This window comes from Gymnoscopelus braueri (genome assembly GCF_963280865.1).
Source record: "Gymnoscopelus braueri genome assembly, chromosome: 12".
Classification (NCBI taxonomy): Eukaryota; Metazoa; Chordata; class Actinopteri; order Myctophiformes; family Myctophidae; genus Gymnoscopelus; species Gymnoscopelus braueri.
This window is the reverse complement of record NC_137614.1, coordinates 21,642,342-21,664,599: the sequence shown is the minus strand read 5'-3', so window position 1 is coordinate 21,664,599 and position 22,258 is coordinate 21,642,342. Positions and strand designations below refer to the sequence as shown.

The 22,258-nt window shown below is 42.8% G+C and overlaps 1 protein-coding gene across 1 annotated transcript in view; it reads left to right on the top strand.

The window, feature by feature from the left end:
* The window catches only part of celsr3 (cadherin, EGF LAG seven-pass G-type receptor 3), a gene marked incomplete at its 5' end in the record, with an annotated part of 122,176 nt that extends 107,290 nt beyond the window's left edge, over positions 1-14,886 (top strand). The window contains 8 exons of the mRNA XM_080443851.1: positions 1,545-1,671; positions 1,871-1,990; positions 3,764-3,861; positions 6,475-6,566; positions 7,009-7,182; positions 10,068-10,265; positions 11,462-12,548; positions 14,448-14,886. Of these exons, the coding sequence (XP_080299977.1) occupies positions 1,545-1,671; positions 1,871-1,990; positions 3,764-3,861; positions 6,475-6,566; positions 7,009-7,182; positions 10,068-10,265; positions 11,462-12,548; positions 14,448-14,475 (1,924 nt within the window). The 3' untranslated portion in view covers positions 14,476-14,886. The remainder of the gene's footprint in view (positions 1-1,544; positions 1,672-1,870; positions 1,991-3,763; positions 3,862-6,474; positions 6,567-7,008; positions 7,183-10,067; positions 10,266-11,461; positions 12,549-14,447) is intronic.
* Between the last annotated feature and the right edge of the window lie 7,372 nt (positions 14,887-22,258).

Genomic DNA, 22,258 nt, shown 5'->3' with positions numbered 1-22,258 from the left:
ATGAGGTCTGACTATAAGGCTTAGTTTTTACCCTGAATTTCTGAATAGTTCTACTGTATGTCTGTAGTGAGAAGTTAGCTCATCATATGAACGTCTGACGAATAGTAGTAAGAGTAGTATATTGACTAAGGGTATATGACCTGACCATTTGCTGATGAGAAGGCTTTACATGATCTGGCCATAACAACAACTTGACGATCACCGTCACACGTTTTGAAGCAAGGGGTAAAAACAAACAATGGAGTAAGATAGAAGCAGTGAGTGCTGTGAGCTGGCTGCAGCGTGCGGAATGCAGACACATGTACCTTATAAGCATAGGCTACTGTAGGAGACAGGATATGTCTGGTGATCTAACAAGAAGCAGAATAACGTAGAGAAGCATGAGGTTGAGTGGTTAGTCGATCAATGCTGATGTAATAGACGATGATCATGTCAGGTCTAGTTATCGATCGAGTAGTGTCTGCGTAGATGACAGGCCTGCAGATCTGATTTTCTGTTTGTCTTATGGTCTCCATGTCTCCTGCTCTTGTCTCCACTCCTCCTGTCATTTAAATCTTTGTTTGTTGCTTTCTTTCTCCTCTCTTTTCACTCCTTTCTCCTTTTCCCTCCCCCATATCTAACCCTCCTTCTTTACACCCCTCCCTCATCCTTTCCCTATTTCCATTTTCTCCTTACACCTCTTCTCTTCCTCCTTCCCTCTCTGTATTTCACTCTCTCTCTCTCTTTCTTCTTCTCTCTCGCTCTCTCTCTCTGACTCCTGCCTGATTATGGGGAAGAACAGCTATAATGATCGTCATATAATAGTCTGATTATGTTAATCAGTGTAAGGTTATAATCGGTGTGTAAGCATAATCACATTAACCCATTCTCCATTTAGGCTTTTGCTCAAGTATTTCAATATTCAATTCATCCATGTATGCCAATGTCTGGTTCCATTAAAATGTCTTTCAATAATACCCCTCTCTCCTACATCTTCTTTGCACTGAGTTCTCTTCAGTCTTTCAATATGCAGTTTTGTCAATTTTCAACTGTCACAGAGTAGGTTTTTTGGTTGTTGTCTTTTTGAAGAAATTACAAAAAGGCAGTGGTAAAAGACAATAAATCCTTTCAAGGAATATTTTAAATAGGTTTAAATCCAGAGATTTTTCTAGTCTGATGTTGAGCTACTAGCTTGTGGGCTGTATCACACTGTTGTGTCACATCTTTCTAAATCCAGGCCATAGGGAGAAATCAACCTTGTGAACACTTTAATTGAACAATCACTTTGACATGATCCTTCAAAGTACTGTAAATGCAATGTTTTGTGCAAGTAAATGTAGACATTTGTCCCTCATTTTGTACAGTATACACAGTATTTACCCTTTCTCTGTATCTCTCCCTGTCTCACATCTGTCTGTCTGTCTGTCTGTCTGTGTCTCTCTCCCCCTCTCTCTCTCTCTCTCTCTCTCTCTCTCTCTCTCTCTCTCTCTCTCTCTCTCTCTCTCTCTCTCTCTCTCTCTCTCTCTCTCTCTCTCTCTCTCTATCTCTCTCTCTCTCTCTCTCAGTGCTACTATCCGTAGTGCCTTCCTGTTGTTACTGGTAGCGACAGCCACCTGGCTGTGTGGTCTGATGGCCGTCAACAACAGCATCCTGGCCTTCCACTATATCTTTGGTGTCCTCTGTCTGGTACAGGTATGCAGACAGCAGAGGTGTGTGTGTGTGTGTGTGTGTGTGTGTGTGTGTGTGTGTGTGTGTGTGTGTGTGTGTGTGTGTGTGTGTGTGTGTGTGTGTGTGTGTGTGTGTGTGTGTGTGTGTGTGTATGCTGTATAGCATGTTAATTATTTCTCTCTGTGTCTTATCTCGCTGCCCCCCTCCCCCATACACACTCCAGGGTCTGTCAGCATTGTTGGTGTTCACAGTGTTGAATTCGGAGGTCCAGGAGGCCTGGAGAGTCGTCTGTCTGGGCAAGAAGAGTCCTGGAGAAGACCAACCTAGACCTGCACAGAGCACTGTGAGTGTGCGCACACACACACACACACACACACAAACAAACACAAACACAAACACAAACACACACACACACACACACACACACACACACACACACACACACACACACACACACACGCGCACACACAGATGTATCAAACTACCCCTCTGTCCATTAGTAGAAATAGCACATCAGCCAATGCCCTGACCTCCTCCCATTCATCTCTCCGTCTCTTGCCCTCCTTCTATCTCTCCCTGCACCTCTCCGTCCATCCATCTATCTTCCCTGTCATCCATCTCTGCGGTTCTCCCCTCAGGCTAGTGGTGCTGACCCACATAAAGCAATACATCTAACTACTGATACAGTACACTGCCTACACTCGGTGTGTGTGTGTGTGTGTGTGTGTGTGTGTGTGTGTGTGTGTGTGTGTGTGTGTGTGTGTGTGTGTGTGTGTGTGTGTGTGTGTGTGTGTGTGTGTGTGTGTGTGTGTGTGTGTGTGCTTGCGCATGTGCACAAGTTATTTCACAAATCACTTCAGCCCTGTCTTTCTGCTTTAAAATGTACTCTGTATTCTCCCAGTGAATGTATGTACAGTATATGATCATATTTATTGACACGCCCCTTCTGTCTCATTCCTTTCAATCCACTTCTTCCTATAGTGTTCCTATAGTGACATGCGTGCGTGCGTGCGTGCGTGCATGCGTGTGTTCTTATAGCTCACTTACCCCACCTCCTATTAACCTCCATTCCTTCCTCCATCCATCACTGAGTCACTTGGGAAACGACAACCGCACCTTCACTAAACTATTATTACACACTAACGCTGTCCTGCTGCAGACGGGCTCCTTTAATGCACATATCTGATGACTGGATTTCTCTATCTCACAGTCTCTACACAGGGAAATCCTCATTGATAATTCAACTCTGTGTAAATATGTACCCAAATGGACCCATATGGGTCCTTACAGGTATTTTTGGGTCCATTTTAATTGCTCTGAGTTTCTACAGAAGGAAATCCTCATTGATAATTTAACTCTGACTACACAGGGAAATCCTCCATGAGATCATCTAAGTTCTGAGTAGTTACAAATGGACTCTTATGGGTCCTTACAGATCCATTTGGGTCCATTTTTAGTCCCTCATATTTTCTACTTGAGGAAGTCCTCACCAATAATTTAACTCTGACTGCACAGGGAAATACCCAATGATAATTTAACTCTGAGAGAGTAAAAAAGGGGACCAAATGGACCCTTAAATAGACCGAATGGGTCCGTACAGGTCCATTAAGGGTCAATTTTTAGTTTTTCAGAGTTCATACCCAGGGAAATCCTCATTGATAATTAAACTGGGACTGCAGAGGGAAATCCCTATTGATAATTAAATTTCGAGAGAGTAAAAATGGGCCTGAATGGACCCTTTCAGATATGGGTCTGTGCAGGTCCATTTGGGTCCATTTTAGTCTCTCAGAGCACACAGGAAATCCTCATTGATAATTTAACTGTGGCTGCAGCCGCTGCGCAGGGAAATCCCCATTGAGAATTTAATTCTGTGAGAGCAAAAATAGGCCCAAATGGACCCTTACCGGTATATGGGTCTGTACATGTCTATTTGGATCCATTTTTATTCGCTCGAGTTCCTAAACAGGGAAATCCTCATTGATAATATTGTTATATTGTTATAGTGTTCTCTAACACTGCATTTATACTCTTTCTTTGTGTGTGTGTGTGTGTGTGTGTGTGTGTGTGTGTGTGTGTGTGTGTGTGTGTGTGTGTGTGTGTGTGTGTGTGTGTGCAGGGTCAGAATCCGTATAACAATGCGTCCCTGTTGGAGCAGAGTGGTCTGCATCGCATCACCCTGGGAACTTCCACAATCTCCTCTGTCAGCTCAGCTAGGTACGTGCACGCACGCACGCACGCACGCACGCACGCACGCACGCACGCACGCACGCACGCACGCACGCACGCACGCACGCACGCACGCACGCACGCACACACACACACACACACACACACACACACACACACACACACACACACACACACACACACACACACACACACATACCCCCCCCCACACACAGTATAAGAGTACACACAGGCACAGACATGCAAACACACCCAACATCACCCTGGGGCCCTACACCACCTCCACAATGTCAGACAAACACACACACACACACACACACACACACACACACACACACACACACACACACACACACACACACACACACACACACACACACACACACACACACACACACACACAGATAGCCATGCACAAAATCAAGACCACACAATTTGGGCAACTAAAAACTATACAGACACACATGAAATGTGCACACACTCACATGCATGCACTATACATACACATAATATATGTATGTATGGTGCATGCATGTGAGCGTAACACTGTAACAGTAACACTGTAGAACTGTTGTAAACATGGAGTGTTGGTTAGATTAAATGTACCTACTACCTTCCAATAAGACACCCACAGGTGTTACCATAGCTTTTTAGGTTTACCAGTTTGAGTATATTCAAAATGATTATTCATGTACTGCAAGATTTTCTTACGGCACTCTACAATTTAATTTGAGCGTGTTCAGTTATACACAAATACACATACGCCCGCTCACGCACACCAGGGTTCAATTTGCCCAGGGGGAAATCCATACTTTTGCTTTTGATATCGCCCACCTGATAATTCATTTTTATCGCCATGGGGACATCATTTATCCCTGCTTCTGGTCAGACTGAATTGAATACATGCATTTCCTTTTGGGAATGTAGACTGTCATGTTTGATATTTATGTTACTGTTATTACTGTAGATAGACGATCATTTGGAAAATAAAATGGCAAACATTCGTTGAAAATAGCCAAAAAGCTCACAGCGTGACACAAAAGGAGGGATTCACGTATAGACCCCTGGGGAACACCGGTCAACAAAGTATAGGGTTTAAGTGGTTATGAAAATGGCCCGCCTCTTGACACACACACACACACACACACACTGTCACACACTGGTACTCATAATGAGTAAATGAATGGTGAGCGGTGAAGGGAGGTAATGAAAAGCACTTCCTGTCCTTTATGGGTCAGGAGGGTGAAGAGGAGGAGTCAGAGGAAGAGTACTGAACTGTACTGTGCTGCTGTATGTGGAGCGAGACTAATGGACTCTGAGTGGACTCTCTGGGTGCCTTTATTCTTAGCCACTGTGTGTGTGTGTGTGTGTGTGTGTGTGTGTGTGTGTGTGTGTGTGTGTGTGTGCGTGTGCGTGTGAGAAAGTCACTGCGTACAGAGAGAGAGCATACTTGAATATACTGTATGTGTGTGTGTGTGTGCACACACGCAGGCATATGCACATGCACATGGGTGTATGAATGCCTGTCTACCTGCATACACACATGCACATGTAAGCGTGCACTTGTGCACCTGTGCAACTGGCACTTTTTTAGTGTGTGTGTGTTTGTGTGTGTGAGAGAATGTGTTTTCTGCTGAGGGTCACATTTACTGAGTATTTTGCGCCTCATTTGGGGTGCATTCTGCTCATAGGAACATGTGTGTAATTTGTCAAACGGAAGCAGTGGCCTGGAAGCATAGTTTGCTTGTCATTTTAAGCGCACTTGCATCATCCTAAAATATGACTCTCTCCTTCATGCATATTGCATATTGGATTAATGCTCACACAATTTACGACGGTCAGATTTGCATGGAATTTGAATCTTTCCACCTCTAAAAAGCAGGAGCAGATTAGAGCAGGCAGACTATATTAAATAGGTTGTGTTGGACATGATAAATGCAGCAAGGAGATGGCTAATCATCCTTGAAGATACGCTGAGAATCAAGACACAGCCTATAGATTAAGCACTCACACAATAACTAATCAAATAAATCAAAGAAGACCTTGAAATTCCCACACAACATTCCCTTGCCATCCTGGCAATAGCTTAATTTATATTCATGAAATCAGGCTTTAAACATCTTACAATAGTATACATTATCTGACATCTGTACAATAGCCACTGCAACTGGCATACATTCTGTGCGTGGCTGTCCCAGGTGAATGCTGTTGCAGCACTCAAACTTTCAATACACTAAACAGAACCCATTTCCAAAACCAGGACCACAACATTTCTATTTAAGTCATCTGTAATAAAAGGCACTACTGTCATGCCACTGAGTTTGTGCTTTTATTCGCCTAAATTCAATAACACTGTGAGATGCATTGCGCCACCCAACAGTGTTCATACATTTTAGAATTTTCGTTGCACAAATCCCACCATTCCACTTCACCTTTTAAGCTCTGCATCAAACACAAAAGGTGACTAGAAGGTGGTCCCATTTTCTGATTGCATAGGTGCTGCCTTTGTAAAGCCAATGTTAACTCACCATACCTTGCGAGCAAATTGTGCTTTTGATGCACATTCATTTAAATTAAAGTGTCAAATTGAATTGAATTACATACATTTGAATCTTCATGTCGTCTCTGTTCTGCTGTCAGAGAGAACCTGTTGGCTCGTCAGACTCTGGAGCAAAACATCGGACTCACCGGAGCCACAGACCTGGATGTAGCCATGTTCCACAGAGATGGAGGTACAAACACACACACACACACACACACGCACACACACACACGCGCACGCGCACACGCACACGCACACGCACACGCACACGCACACGCACACGCACACACACGCACACACACATCATTAATCTGCTTTCTTCTCTTTTCAATTACATACCCACATGGCTGTTACCATCATCTCCTCCTATTCTTTTTCCTTTCCATTTTCCAGTAATATTGTAATCCTCAAGTCTCTCTCACAACCCCTCACCCCGCCATCATCTCTAACCCTATCCCTGTCTGTTATTATCAATGCTTCTCTTACCTCTTTCTTGCGCTCTCTCTCTCTCTCTCTCTCTCTCTCTCTCTCTCTCTCTCTCTCTCTCTCTCTCTCTCTCTCTCTCTCTCTCTCTCTCTCTCTCTCTCTCGCGCTCTCTCTCTCTTTCTCTCTCTCTCTCTCTCCCCCCCCAGGTGAAGACTCTGATTCTGACTCTGACTTGTCCTTGGAGGAGGACCGTAGTTTGTCCATACCATCCTCAGAGAGCGAGGACAATGTCCGTCTCCGCGGACGCATCCAGCGACGCTTCAAACGCAGCAATCACGGCGAGCGCCTGCTCACTGAGCCTGCCCACAACGGCACCAAAGGTAGGTCACGCCGGGATACAGCTCTCTCATACAAACACACTTTCACTGCACTACACTTCCGTCCTGCAACCACGGCCCCGAAATCAATCTAGTTCAGCCATCTTGAAGGACGTCTCCTTTCATAATTTGCTTGAGGAGAGAGCAGTCTCTCTGTGGAGCTTAGAGCGAGGACACACAAATGGATCTTTGCGGAATATTTTTGTCGGAACGACTGACCTATGAATTATTATTGTTATTGGATACTGCAGTCGACCAGCTCCAAAGGTCCAAAAGTCATGGCACTTGCCAACTGCAAAAGGATAAAATACTTTTTTTTTAAGTCAAATGATCAATGTCCATAACTAGGGCTAATCACAATTTAAGGAGGGGAATCCCCCTGCCACTCAATCTGATCAGTGTCACTGTCAGTGGTCGGATAGAATAGAGATCAGCAATGAAAATCCCACTTGATTGGAAGAGACATACTGAAATACATCTCTTAAAAACAGTGGCCAAAGGAGATGAATCACTTAATTAATTTGCCAGTTTTCATTATTGGTAGCTGCAAGTCTCAAATCCTACATTAGAATACAGGTTTGTTGTATCTCATCATTGTTCATGTATTTATTAATATGAATAAAACATATTACCCCTCTGCATTCCATGTGAAATACACAAATCTTTATTTACTGAGTCCTTATAGCAGTTTGTTGTGTATGGGTGGATTTATGGTAGTCTGCATGTCAAACAGTCCTATAAATATTTCACATTCACATTTTCACATCTGTCATGTTCTGTGGAAGGAAATTAATTAAATTAATAAAAAAAAAGATAAATTACTCTAGCACTAACTTATCTTAAAAATAAACTGTAAAGACAACAAGACAGAACAGAACAGCAGGTTACCTTCTAAACAATGCCTTTTGATAGATACAAACCAATGAATCCACCATGGCACACACATTAAACACACATGCATGCACACATGGAGCCGCGCACACACACTGAGAGGAAATGTCAGCGCCTGTATCCCATTAATCGATACACTCCTCTCTAATATGCATGGGGAGAAAGATGTCCAGCATAATATACTGTATGGGCGTATACATGGGAGCGTGTATGATTATAAATGCCACAAGTATGCTTTGCTTTACATATCTGTTAACTGAACTGTGGAAATGCCAGACACACAAGAGAGAAAAATAAATCAATACGTTTAATCAATTCCTCATTGCTCAAACTGTCTACAGCTGCTGAACTTGTATTAATTTAAACACTGGATAAGCCTTTTCAATTGGCAGGGAGGTGAGGGCAGCCAGCTGGCTTGTACAATTAATCAATTAACTCGAGTGGATGTGGTCACAGCAGGGGTCTTGGGGCTGACAGGTTGCTGGTTTTAGTTTGCAGAACAGCTGGGATAATTCAGTTGAGGGAAACAAGTAATTGACTAAATGATATTGACCGCCCTTGTCAACATGCCTTGAGCAGGTCATGGTACTCACTGAAGTGGAACTTCTTAGCGGCCAACAGTAGGAGATTGAGTAGGACAATACCAACAGTGTGTGTGAATTCATGTATGTAACTGAGTGACATACATTGTTGCTGATAAATAACAAGACCAAGAAGTTATATATATATACAGTACAAAAAGCTTAATTTATAAGCGGCTCTTCAAGAAATATTTGCAAGGGAATCTGGCTGTCTAAATAAAATCCCATATGGGTAACTGGAGTCCCTCAGGGCTCAATACTAGTGTATTTTCTGTTTTCTGTTATTGTGGGGAGAGCTTTTGCTGAAAATAGCCGATCGACAAGCACACAATGCTACGCAACGTGTCGCGTTGCGACCTTGTCGATCAGCTATTTTCAGCGAAAGCTTTCCCCACAATACCGATGCTGGGGTTTAAGTGGTTAATTCATCCTTGAAGAGCTGCAACATCAAATTTGATCTATAACCATTTTCATCCCTCTGTGCCATATTATTTTAAATGAAAATACAATTCAACAGAAGATAAAGTCAGATTTTTTGTTTGTTTTTTGTAAATGGTATTCTACACCTGCAACCAACCTGCCATAACTAGCTCACATTAAATCTATGACTTCTGCCATATCATTCTGTTTATTGATATGCTATTTCATTCATCTTGGCATTCTGTGAAAACACACAGCTCGTTATCCATGTCTGTCAGTAGTGATGAACACCTGTTTAATACCTTAACTCAGCCCTGAGTCTGACATCAGAGTTAGTTACAGTATGAACACCTTGTTTGCCTGATCTAAAAAAAAATGTGAGTGAAGTCTCATTAAAACAGTTTCATATTGTCTTTTCATCTTCTCTCCCATTCAGTTATTGCCAATTCCCCCCAATGTGTATAATCCTTGCCACTGCCAAGCCCTTCTGGTTGGTCTTGGGGAAACACTTCCGAAACAGGAGTTTCACCCAGAGGGTGTAACGTGTGCGGAGGCACACGCTATCCTTCCCAGATCTACTCCCTGCTGAACAGGCACCCACGTCCAAATTGTAGGAGTCATTAGTGCAGCGAAAGAGAACACCCTCCCCTGCCGACTTGTTTGTTGGAGCGCCCGCGCACTGGCTGGTGGTGGGCAGGAACTTTACCCCTGCACCACCCGGATGACCCAAGTCTCATTAGTAGAGAATGAACAAGACTAGTAGACCAACTTCATGTCACACCTCTTTAGTTGTTCAGTTCTTAGTTAATAGGCAGTTGTTTTTCTTCTAAAAATGATATCAAACTTTAACTTTATGTTTTGCTTCTCAGATGGGAGTCTTTAAAGACTTTGTTTCAGTTTTTGAAAGATAAAACATCAAAAGGATATTTTACTCTCTGCTTCCACCTTTTCTCCCTGTTAACTAATAACATTTGTCCTTACTGTCATGTGCATCAGACCTGGATGGCAATGACCTGCTCTCCTATTGGCCGGCGTTGGAGGAGTGTGAAGTGCACACTCTGCAGAAGTGGGGTTCAGAGCGCCCCCTGGGGGGATCAGACTACAGTAAAGACGCCGCCAACAACAACCAGACTGATGCTGCACTGACCAGCGGAGATGAGAATGGACTCACACAACCCAACAGACACCGCAAGGGTACACACACACACACATGCACACACACACACACACACACACACACACACACACACACACACACACACACACACACACACACACACACACACACACACACACACACACACACACACATGCACACACACACACACACACACACACACACACACACACACACACACACACACACACACACACACACACACACACACACACACACACTTGCTGAGACAGACAAAAAGACACAGCAGGAATAAGATATGGAAAGGAAGTATGACATTGCAAACGCACCACCGCAAAGCATGGGTGACAGTTTTGAGAATACATACATATATTATTGAGATGTGCACACACTCACATGTGTAGGCTGCACACACTCACACAAATGGAGACATAGATTGAGTAAGACAATGCAAAGAAAGGCGAACATCAGTTGTACAGCCGGAAAACATGACTGACACTTCTCAGAAATAACCGAAACAGACACAGGCACGCATGCACACACACACACACACACACACACACACACACACACACACACACACACACACACACACACACATACACACTCATACGCATGCACATACAGTATACAATAGCCTGAAAACATTAGTGTCACTCCTAGAAAAGAATACTTAACTAAAAGACACATCTGACAAACACTTGCATGCACGCACACACACACACACACACACACACTTCCACTGCCTCAAAGCATGAAGTGGCACTTTACGAACTATATGGAAATATGTACAATTGTGTGTGTTTATCCCTGTGGATGGTTTACTCAGGCACACGTTTGTATTTTGAATGAGGATATTAGATAACACAACCTTGAAATGTAATTAACTTAGTTGAAAAAGATTAGAATAATATTATCTTTTCTTCCTCCTACTTTATTTGCCCCCCACCCACTCCCCTTATCTTTTCTGCACTGTTTTCTTTTCTCCATCTCTCTAACTCTCCCGTTTGTTTCAACATTCTCTTTCCCTTGAGCCTCTTCTCTCCTCGTTATCCTGCTCTCATCCTCTCTTTTTCCATACTCCTCATTTATCCTCCCTCCCTTCCTCTCCTCACTTACTTTGCTCCCCCTCCTTGCTTTTCTACCTTTTATCTAAACAAATGTAAATATTTTCCCCTTGTCTCGCTCTGCCTCTGCCTACTCCTAACCTCCTCCACCTCCCTCCTTCCTTCTCTACCTCTTTCCTCTCCAGGTATCCTAAAGAAACATATCGGCTGTCCTCCTGCGCTCCAGGGTCTGTCCACCATGGGCCGAGTCCCAAGCGAGCTCAACTGGTACAGAACCTCCACTCTGGGCCACCGCGGTGTCCCGGCAGCCTCCTATGGTCGCATGTACTCCGGTACAGCGGGAGTCGGGAGCGGAGCCGGTACCGGCTCGCTCTCTCAGCCCGCCTCGAGGTATTCCTCCAGGGAGCACCTGGACTCGCTAGCTCGGAGACAGCTGTCCAGGGACCCCCTGGGCAGGCAGACAGTCGGAGGGTCCAGAGACCGTCTGGACTCCCGCGGCTCCAGGGACAACCTGGATCTCCTACCCAGGAGAAGGGATCTGAGTCTGGGACAGGGGGGAGTAGGAGGGCTGGGCTCGCTGGGCATGGACCACCAGCGGGTGTCTACATCCAGGGAGAACCTGAGCAGCTCCAGGGACAGGCTGGACTATCACCACCCTGGCAGCGTGCACGCATCGCGGGAGGACCTGAGTGGGAATGGGGGGTTGGGGATGGAGGGCGGGTACCTCGGGGGGTCGAGGTCTCAGCTGAACTCTCTGCCCCGGCGGCAGGCCTCATCCAGGGAGCACCTGGACGGGGCGCTGATGAGCAGCCGCTCACGGGAGCAGCTGGAGGCCAACGGAGGGACGGGGGGTGGTGGGGTCACGTCCCACCAACAGCAGCCTTGCCGGGAGTGGCTGCGCACCCTGCCCCCCCGCCAGCCCTCACACCCCGACCAGCCTCCCCCATCCTCCCCGCCTCCCCCCATCTCCGAGGAGCCCCAGCAGGACCTGCCCCCGGCGCCTGGACGAGTCAGGGCACGACTGGACTCTGCCCCTCCATGTAGGTACCCCCCTGGTCAAACCGCCGCCACCGCGGCAGGCTCCAATGGCAACCCGCTGAGTCGGCAGCCGTCCAGCGAGCACCTGGACATTCTGTCGTCCATCTTGGCGTCATTCAGCTCCAATGTTCTGACTCCTCCCGCCAACCCTAATGGCTCCGCCCATGGCCCTTCCCCCTCCCCACCCCGCTCCACCACCTCCCACAGCATCTCTGAGGTCTCTCCTGACTCCGAGTAAGTCCCCCGCTCCTTTGTGCAAGTGCTCCAATTATAACTCTCCTCTCCTCTCCTTGCCTTATCTCCTCCACTTTATTCCGCTCTATCTCAAACATCTTGTTTGTTTGTTTGTTGTTCTATTCCTCCACTGCTAGCTCTCCTCTCCATTCTTCTCTTCTCCTGTTTGTCACTCCGTCACTACTAGTTCTACTTTGTTCTCTTCTGTTACTTGTTATTCATCTCATGTCTCCTCTTTTATCGCTTTCATGTTCCTCCTCTCCACAGCTAGATTGATTTACTCTCCTCTCTGGCTTGTGTGTTATTTTAATCTCTTCATCATTCTGGTCTTATTAACCTCTCTTCTGAACATGCTGTCCTTTCTTCTTTTCCTCACCTTTGTCCCCAACTGATAAACTCCATGTTGCTGTGCAGCAATCCAGGGAATTGTGTCCTGTCTTCTCCTCTTCTCTCTACATCTCTCTTTTCTTGCATCTCCTCAACTCACCTCTCCCTCTCCTCTCCCTCGTCTCCCTCCTCACTCACTATTTTCAGCATTGGACACCAGCACACAATGAAGTATAAATCAGGATTTACTTAATCTCTATAAATGAATATCTGCACATGCATTAGGGCTGAACAATATGGACAAAACTTCATATCTCGACATTTATGCCATATTTCTTAAGTATAGCAACAGTGAAAACTAAGCACATAACAAGACAAAAGCACTCTTATTTTGAAGGCTGGCCGCCCAGAAGTTAAATTATATGATATGAGCAATCTGAGATAAGCATGTATGCTTGTCACACACGCACGCGCACGCACGCGCACACACACACACACACACACACACACACACACACACACACACACACACACACACACACACACACACACACACACACACACACACACACACACACACACACACACACACACACACACACACACACTCTGACACACACACACACACACACACACACACACAGACACACAGACACACAGACACACAGACACACAGACACACAGACACACAGACACACACACACACACACACACACACACACACACACACACACACACACACACCTGCCCCGTGCCAGAGTTGAACTCACTTTCAACAAGTTATTGACAACAACATGACGTGCGGAGGAACAGAGGGGGGATTTTCCTTGGATAAAACAAAGGGATGTTGCTGGCTTTAGCAGTACAGTATATTCCTGTAGCCTACAGCACATCCAGGGCAAGTGGGGGAAATTAATATTGCCAATATTGTTGCCTTTTGTGTCTTGCATGTTTAAAGCTAACAATAAGATTTAATGAATAATAATATGAATATGAAAAAGAATCTGTAGGCAAGAGTGAATATATTTGGTGTTGGAAGTGTTCTGGTTTCCATTCGTAGTCCGTTTGTAGTCTGAAAACTCTGAATAGTATCGACCAATCACCATTGAGAGGGCTTTGGTGACGTAAGGTCAGTAATACAATCTCGACTCGAAACCCATCACTATTGTCTGACAAACTTTCAACTTACTTTTAACTTAACTTAAGTTTCACTGGCTACCTGTGAAACAATCATCATTTTGTGCACGTTGTCTCTCAACTCCATTCTCGCATCTCAAGTTTCTATTAAAACTGTAAATGATGACCAATGCTCGGTAGAAGAAATCATGCCCCGGATATCTGCTGGCTACAAAGGAAGCCCACAAGAATTGTCACTTGCCTGTTGCCTCCAGAGGCTAAATCGTTGTCAGACAACTGCCAGTGGGTTCTAAGACTGGTCTTTTCTCCTTTGTTTCCTTCTGTTTGTTTGTCCCCAATAACTCCATCTGGTTCTGTATCATTGTTTCTAGTAGGTGGTTTCAGAAATTCATCTCTCTGTCTGTTCTCTCTGTTTTTCTCCATCCGTTCCTCCAGAGCCAACAGAAGTGAAGGACAGTCTTGATGACTGCCTCCGTATCCCATAATACATTATGACTGCACCAGGGGTCGGCACTAGGGACAAGTTCAAAGGTCACAGAACAATCTTGATTCACCAAGGCTCCCTGGGGGACACTGGAGGACTGCTGGACTGAAACATGGGATAAAGACGGAGAGATGGAGACACAAAGTCAAGACGGTTGTATGGATTTCAGACTGTTGCCAGGCAACCTCAAAAACTACCTGCAAACTGTTAGACAGAATTAAGGTAACTCCTCAGATAATAAAACACAAATATCCGCCTGGTTTAGGGGTGGGGGGAAGTCAAAAGGAAGAAAAAAAGATTTAAAAAGACTGTAAATAACATTTTTTATACATTTTGTATCTTTTTCATCAGAGATGAAGGGACAAAAGAAATATCTTGTGATGTTTTTTTGGACGATTGTGTCTGTGCAAGCTTGTGAGCGGGGTCTGTATGAGTGGAGTCATGTTTGTTGCTAAGGGAGAGATTTTCCCTTCCACAAAGAAAAAACTGAAGAAAAAAGAAAAAAAAAGTCTCCCCCAGTTTCCCCTGAACCTTTTTTCCCTCACGCCCATCAACTTTGTGTATAGAACTTTAGGAACATGGATCAGTCCCGGCAATGGTGATTGGATGAGATTACAGAAATCTTGAGATGTGATCTGAAGGGGATATCTAGGGGGTGGGAAGTGATTGTAAATACAGGAAGGGAGGGTGGAAGGAATTCTCCAAAAAGAGATTTGAAAAGATCAAAATGATTGTGAGAGAGATAGCCAATGTTAAGCTAGCACACCACTGCAAGGGTTTGCCATAGAAGAGCTGAAGGCTCAATTATGACAACTCCTTGAGTCGTGAGTGTCAATGTATCAGCAGGAGATTGTGGAGCGTTCGTGAATTGGAGTCCCGCTTGATGTTGAATGCCGCCTTCGTCATCTATTTGTGTATCTTTGTGCCCAACTCTGAAAGTCTGAAACCCAAACATATCGGCTTAGTCATATCACAGGTCTGTTAGATATGTAATAGATTTGCTACAAGAGTATCAGTTTACAGTTGTGGCCTTTTAAATCACTCAAGGTATTTTGTATTTTGGTGCTTCATGCTTAAAATTGCCACAAAAAACACCAGAGAAATCAGTTTAACCTCTCCAGCACTTTGCCGGGCCTTGTTTATGAAAAGGTTGTTCAAAATCTTCAGTATCATTATCACCATCATCATCATTAACACTATGGGATGCTTTAGACATAATTATCACATGTTTTTTGCCACTACGTTCTCAAAACAAATTGTTTTATGTAACTATGGTTCTAGGGTAAACTCGAAGAACATTTTCATCAATTAGGCCCCAGGTGTGAAAATTAGGCCACAATGATGTCAACAGTACTGGCTATTTTACTTTGCTGCATCTGCATATGTAGGTTTTGACTGAAATAAAGCCCCAGAGTGCGTACAGTAGAGGTTTGTATCTTAAGCCTAACGTCTACTTTGTCATTCGACTGTGTCGCATGACGAATACCTGATCAACATCAAGCCTGTTCAGTGTCATACTCATATCTTCTCTATGCCAATATTTGTGCTTTATGGGAAAACAATGGTGGTTAAAATTAATGTCAAACTATCCTTTTGGTATTATAAATATTGCCTTACTATGGCACAGCATTATAATTATCAGTCTGATAACTTACATCAAATCTGCCAAATTTGACCTAACAGACAACATTTATACAGGAACCCCCCATTGAGCACATCAAATGTGCATTGCAAGGAGTTAACCACATGAATGCTAGTGTCCCTATTCTCGGCATGTCATAGGAGAATATACCGTGAAAATAGGCGACTATTCGGCGAGAATAGACGAACATTCTGTGAAAATAGCTGATCTACAAGCTGTGAGCTTTCACTATATGACATACAACGACATATACATGGTTTGTGGTTAAAACCCCATTCTGTGCTTTGGGCATGTAAACCTGCTGTAACTTCACAGTTCCTCCAGAGAGCTGGAGAGGTCAATGGTGTCACTTGGTAAGAGCCTCTAAGTGGTTTTAAGATGCCAGTCTGTGGTTGGCCAGCTGCTCCCCTGCACACTTTGTTTTAGTAAACCGTGCAGGGTCTTAGATGACGGCAATATAACAGCCCTCTGAAGCAAAGGAGGGTCACTTGTGTTGCCTTTGGCAGGAATGTGATTTGCAAACGAGAACTAATACATTGGGGTGGATGTTTTTACGTAAAGAGAATGAGGGCACAATGGGTAATTCCATTAAACGAGACACATAAGTAGTTTAAATAAAGGTTTGTCTAAAACAGGGAACGTTGTCCATAAACTATAACTCCAGGCAAGAAGGGAAGAAAAGGGAGAGGTATAAAGATAGAAATGGACGAAATACAGTACAACAAAAATGTTTCGTACGCCTAGTTTGTGCTAATCTCCTTTGACCACTGTTCTGCCATTTTCATGTCCGGGTTGTGACCAGTGAATCTATTTGTGAATTATTGCCTCAAAGAAAAGAAAGCCACCCACTTATTCCTTAAAGTTGTATTACCCCTAAAAACACTAAAAACAGGTAACAAGTTACTTTACAATGGCCTCATTACATTAGATTAAACTGTATATTAACCATTAGAAGATTGTACGGCTGTGATAGTACAGAATGCAATGTGATACAATGATACAACACAAAAATAAATAAATACATTGGTAACCCAGGGGGCCTGGGTTGGCAGGAGCCCTTCAATATGGTGTTGTTGTTGTTGCAGAATTGTTTATTTTAAATATGCAAGATGTTGACATGAGATCCAGGATGCCCACTTTGGCGATATTGAGTATTTACATTACTCCCCAGAATTAAAACTCAGATCAATGAAATTAAATGCATTTTAAAGTAAAGTGTTGCAACTAACCAATACATGCATTCCTTTCTTTCAACTGCTCCAGTTAAGTTTTGTTACTGGTCCAGTTTGAGTTACTGTTACTGGTCTGGTTCATTAATTTATTGCAGTACCTTTAACTTGTACAGACATGAGATTTTATTTATTTATTATTTATTTGAGGTTTTATTTATTGATTTTTGACATTCATTTTAAGAGAGGGGGTTATTTAAGTGGGTGTGTGAATTATTTGTTGAAATGTTATTTTTCTTTTTTACAAAAACGAGAAAAAAGTAAAATGTTATGTTTCCTATTACCTCCCACTGTGACAATAACAAAACGAGAGTAAAGTATGAAAATGGTCACATTGACACATGTATTTTAAATTCCAATGCAGATTAAAAGTAATGTATCCAAAGAGGCAACAAAATTTCGTTTAAACATTATTGTAAATGCAGATATAGCTTCATTTATGCTTTGTTTCAAGTGTGGTGAAAATAAGTAATTTATGTTCTAACAAAAGGTTTGTACCACCAAAGTATGAATTAACCTTGAGAAGGGCTGGAAACTGAGAAATCGGATTGATATCCTTCTTGGATGTATTTACATGTGTTTAAATTTGGCTTTGAGCCCTGTCTGGAAGCAATTTTGATATGCATTTGAGAGTTTATTGCCAGGTGTAATTGGGACCAATGTGAACCTAAATCAAACCTTTACATACCCTGTCCACTTGTGTAGATGTATGAAATTTTCAATGTCTAGATGACCATGAAAAGATCGGATCTTGTAAAATTCAGATTTCTGTGTCCCAGTGGAACTACAGAGAGAGCCAGAAGTGTAATGCCTGATTTATTCTTTTATCGCTATTTTCGGTATGTGACACCCACACAATAAAGTATAACTCAGGCTGAAGTCACAGTGAGCTGGAGAAAACAGCATCGATTGGTCCAATGAGATCTACACTAGTGGACAGAGCGAAAAGGACTGAATTGTGGCACAAGTTGTGACATACTTGAGAGAAAAAATGGAAAGGAATGGACAAGAAGGGAGTACAGAATTGAGGCAGAGAGCAAGAAGATAGGGAGATGAGACTGTCTTTGTTAGATTATGTGTTCATTATGGGTTGTGTTCCGTCCCACTGTCGGCATGGGAACGCCGGCACGGAAACGGCTGTTCCTCTGTTACTGCGGAAACAAGCAAAACATTGGACATTGAATAAAAAAATGACTTGTTTCTACAAAGCTGTGTGTCAATTGTGTATCTGTGAGAGTGTGAGAGACAGACACTGGTGATGTATTATTCAGTAGTGAAAAGCTAAAGTGAGAAAAACATCCTGACAGGGGGACTGTTTATTTTCTTTCCACGTCGTTTTTTCCTCCATTTGCCAGGTACATGGTCACATCAAGAAATGTCAGCCAACATTCACCTTGACAACTAATCAGATTCCCTCAGTCTGTCAGTTTGAGACAAGAACAGCAAAACTAGGAGAGAGAGTAGACACTGTTCTGCAAAAAAACTTGTATCTCCAAAAAGTCCCAACCTTTTGTTGGAAACAAATGAAGTGCACTTCATTTCCACTTTATTCGAATTTGATTGGAAGTTGATTTATTTAATTGCTTAGAAACCATCACAGAATCTAGGGTTAAAAGATAATCGAGGATAAAAAAAACACACTAAGAGTCTTATTTCCATTGTGGTCCTCACATCACAAGCGCCACACAGACACAATGATTGAGGGAAGTAGGGCATGCCTCCTGGCGTAGATTTGCCATATTGTATGAGCCCATAGCAAAATGTACTTCCCAGTCAGCCTAAAAAAGACAATAAAAAACTGAATATTTATCTCAGAACATATTTTTATTTAGGGAATGGTAGATATAACTAATTGTATAATGTATACTGTAACTTACTCTTTCCTGTGGTGTAATTGCCGACTGTCCTGCAGAGGGCACTGTACCACCTCAGGCAACTGAGGAAATTCAAAGTCTCAGAGTAGGTCCTGAAATCTTTCTACTCTACTACAGATTGGGTCAGAGTCGGGATACAGAAAGAGTGAGCACCTGAGAAGTCTGGGCAATGTGAAATTGGCTCTTTAAAAAAAGTAATGTATTCTTTATTTACAGTTGGCAAAAAATACATTTTTGTCTAACATTGAGGTGCCCAGACTTCTCAGGTCAGGTGCCCACCCAAGGTTACCGTCAGGGGCCATGATCTCTATTATTACGCTGATAAGAGCTCCCAGGACCTGCGAGTGCTGCGCAGTGGTGGAAAGTAACTAAAGTGCATTTACTCAAGTACTGTACTTAAGTACAATTTTGAGGTATTTATTTTTTACTTTACTGGACTATTTCCAGTTTCTAGTACTTTTACTCCACTACATATCAGAGGCAAATATTGTACTTTTACTCAACTACAATTATTTGAACTTCACTTTGCACAGTTTGCAGATATACATTATTATTATATTATAAAACATACATTTACCACTTTAACTATTTTATACATAGGCTATTTGAAAATAGGCGATCTACAAGCTCACAACCAACATGTCGCATCGCAAAGCCTGCTTGCTTGTACCTGCTATTTTCCAAAAAATTTAGTACTTTTACTTTAGGTACTTTAAGTATATTTTGATGACAATACTTTTGTACTTTTATTCAAGTAAAACACAGGCCTTTTACTTGTAACAGAGTAACACATAAATTTGATAATACGACCTAATTCGAATACATAATAACTGCTTGCAGCGAGATATTTTACAAGCAGAAACAACAGCCATGCCTGACAGACATGCATGTTGACACACTGTGCTGCTCAAGCCTGCTCTGTCGTCTGCTCTGCACAAATGAAACACAAACAATTAATGTTAACAACTGCCTTCAGGTGAGTTTTGCGAGCAAAATGGCTTCTTTAAACCTTCCTTGAAAATACTCCATTATGATGCGAGAGTGTTTACGTCAGTGATGGAAGAAGTACTCGCATGTCTTACTTAAGTAAAAGTATCAATACTACAATGTAGATATACTCTGTTACAAATAGAAGTCCCATATTCAAAAATGCACTTGAGTAAAAGTACAAACGTATCGGCATCAAAATATACTTTAAAGTACCAAAATTAAAAGTACTCATTGTGCAGTGTGTGTGTGTGTGTGTGTGTGTGTGTGTGTGTGTGTGTGTGTGTGTGTGTGTGTGTGTGTGTGTGTGTGTGTGTGTGTGTGTGTGTGTGTGCTTCTATCGGTTGATGTACACCTGTATACACAAAGCCATGTTACATGCTATTTATGTAATATGCACGTTGATTATTTAGGATTTGTATGCATGCATGTGGCTGTCACAGAGAATTACCATTTTGTAATAATCTAATATACCTTTTTGCTGTTTCTGTTGATGGCCTGTGAAGGACAGCGACCATTGAGATGTTCCAGTAGCCGATCTCTGCTGGGCATGCTTTCCGTCTTGTCTCTCCATCAGTCTCCCTCTCAGCTTTCTGTCTTGACTGTCTCAGCTTTCCGTCTAGTCTCCTACACTGTCTCAGCTTTCCATCTTGTCTCTCCTGCACTGTCTCCATGAGGGAGACACGGTAGGTGTCTCCCTCTCAACTTTCTGCCTTGACCTCCTACACGGTCTCACCGTCTCCCTCAGCTTTCTGCCTTTTCTCTCCTATACTATCTCCCTGTCAGCTTTCCTACAGTCTACTGTATCTGTCCTACACTGTCTCCCTGTCAGCTTTCTGCCTTTTCTCTCCTATACTATCTCCCTTTCAGCTTTCCTACACTCTATTTGTCCTAATGTCCAATTGACAGTGTGTGGTTTTTAGGCATATACACATTATACTGTTTTATAAAATATCACAACCATGTAACCTTTGTACTGTCTTATGGAATATATTATATTATTTATCCCTATTTATCCAGGTGATTTAATGCAGCACTATGCAACTTTCCTCTTCTACCCCGGATTTGAACCCGGTTTCCTGCACAAGTGCTGACATTTTTACCATTGAGCTAAATGGAGCCTGCATGCTTGCCTCAGGGGATAAATTGAATCTTGACCATCAGGTCAAAATTGTCAGTCTAAATGTCTCTAGAAGAGCAGGGAGACAAAATACAACCACCCCAATTGTATAAGTTATATTGTATTAACATACTCTACCACACAGATAATACCAAATTAGATGAAAAGTTACATTGTGAGGCTTTAAGCAGTAAGAATGGTGACTATCCCATGCAGGCCTATTTGACAAGAAAGGGCGAAAGTCATGCACCCCTGCTCTACCCCAACTTGTAATCACACACTGAAGGACCCCTAAACAACACAGAGCTAAAAGTGAATTCAATGACACCCATTGGAGGCACCACACCACAAATGTCACTGTGTGTGGGGAAAAGATTCTCCACCAAATTAGGTACAAATGATCTTGAGTCACGTGACGACACCATACTGTTCGCCTGTAATTGGCTTAAATTAATGGGCAGGACCTATTTCTTACAAATATTGCCATATGTAGGCTATGTCTTAATGGGTTAATGCCTGTGTGGAATTAACATGCAGTACAGGTTGGAATTCAGGCCTACAACTTTAGAAGAATTACAGTGCATAGTCACATTGTGCATTTTTCATAGATTTATTAGAAAACTAAAATATGTACAGTACAGAAAATAACAGTGCATCAACAACAATAACAGTGCATATACAAGCTCACACTTTTTTTTTTTTACATTTAAAAATAAAATCTTGAAACTAAGTGTAAGAAGCTTACTGATTCAGAAGGCATTTGTAAAATCGGGTCCAGGTCTTAATGGGTTCAAATCTATCAACATTATTTACAGTATATCTTCAAATTTCCCATTGCCATGAACATTGATGTCCTCAAATGTTCCATTTTGTTCAGGGTGAAACCTCGAGTCTCTTGCGTCCAACACAT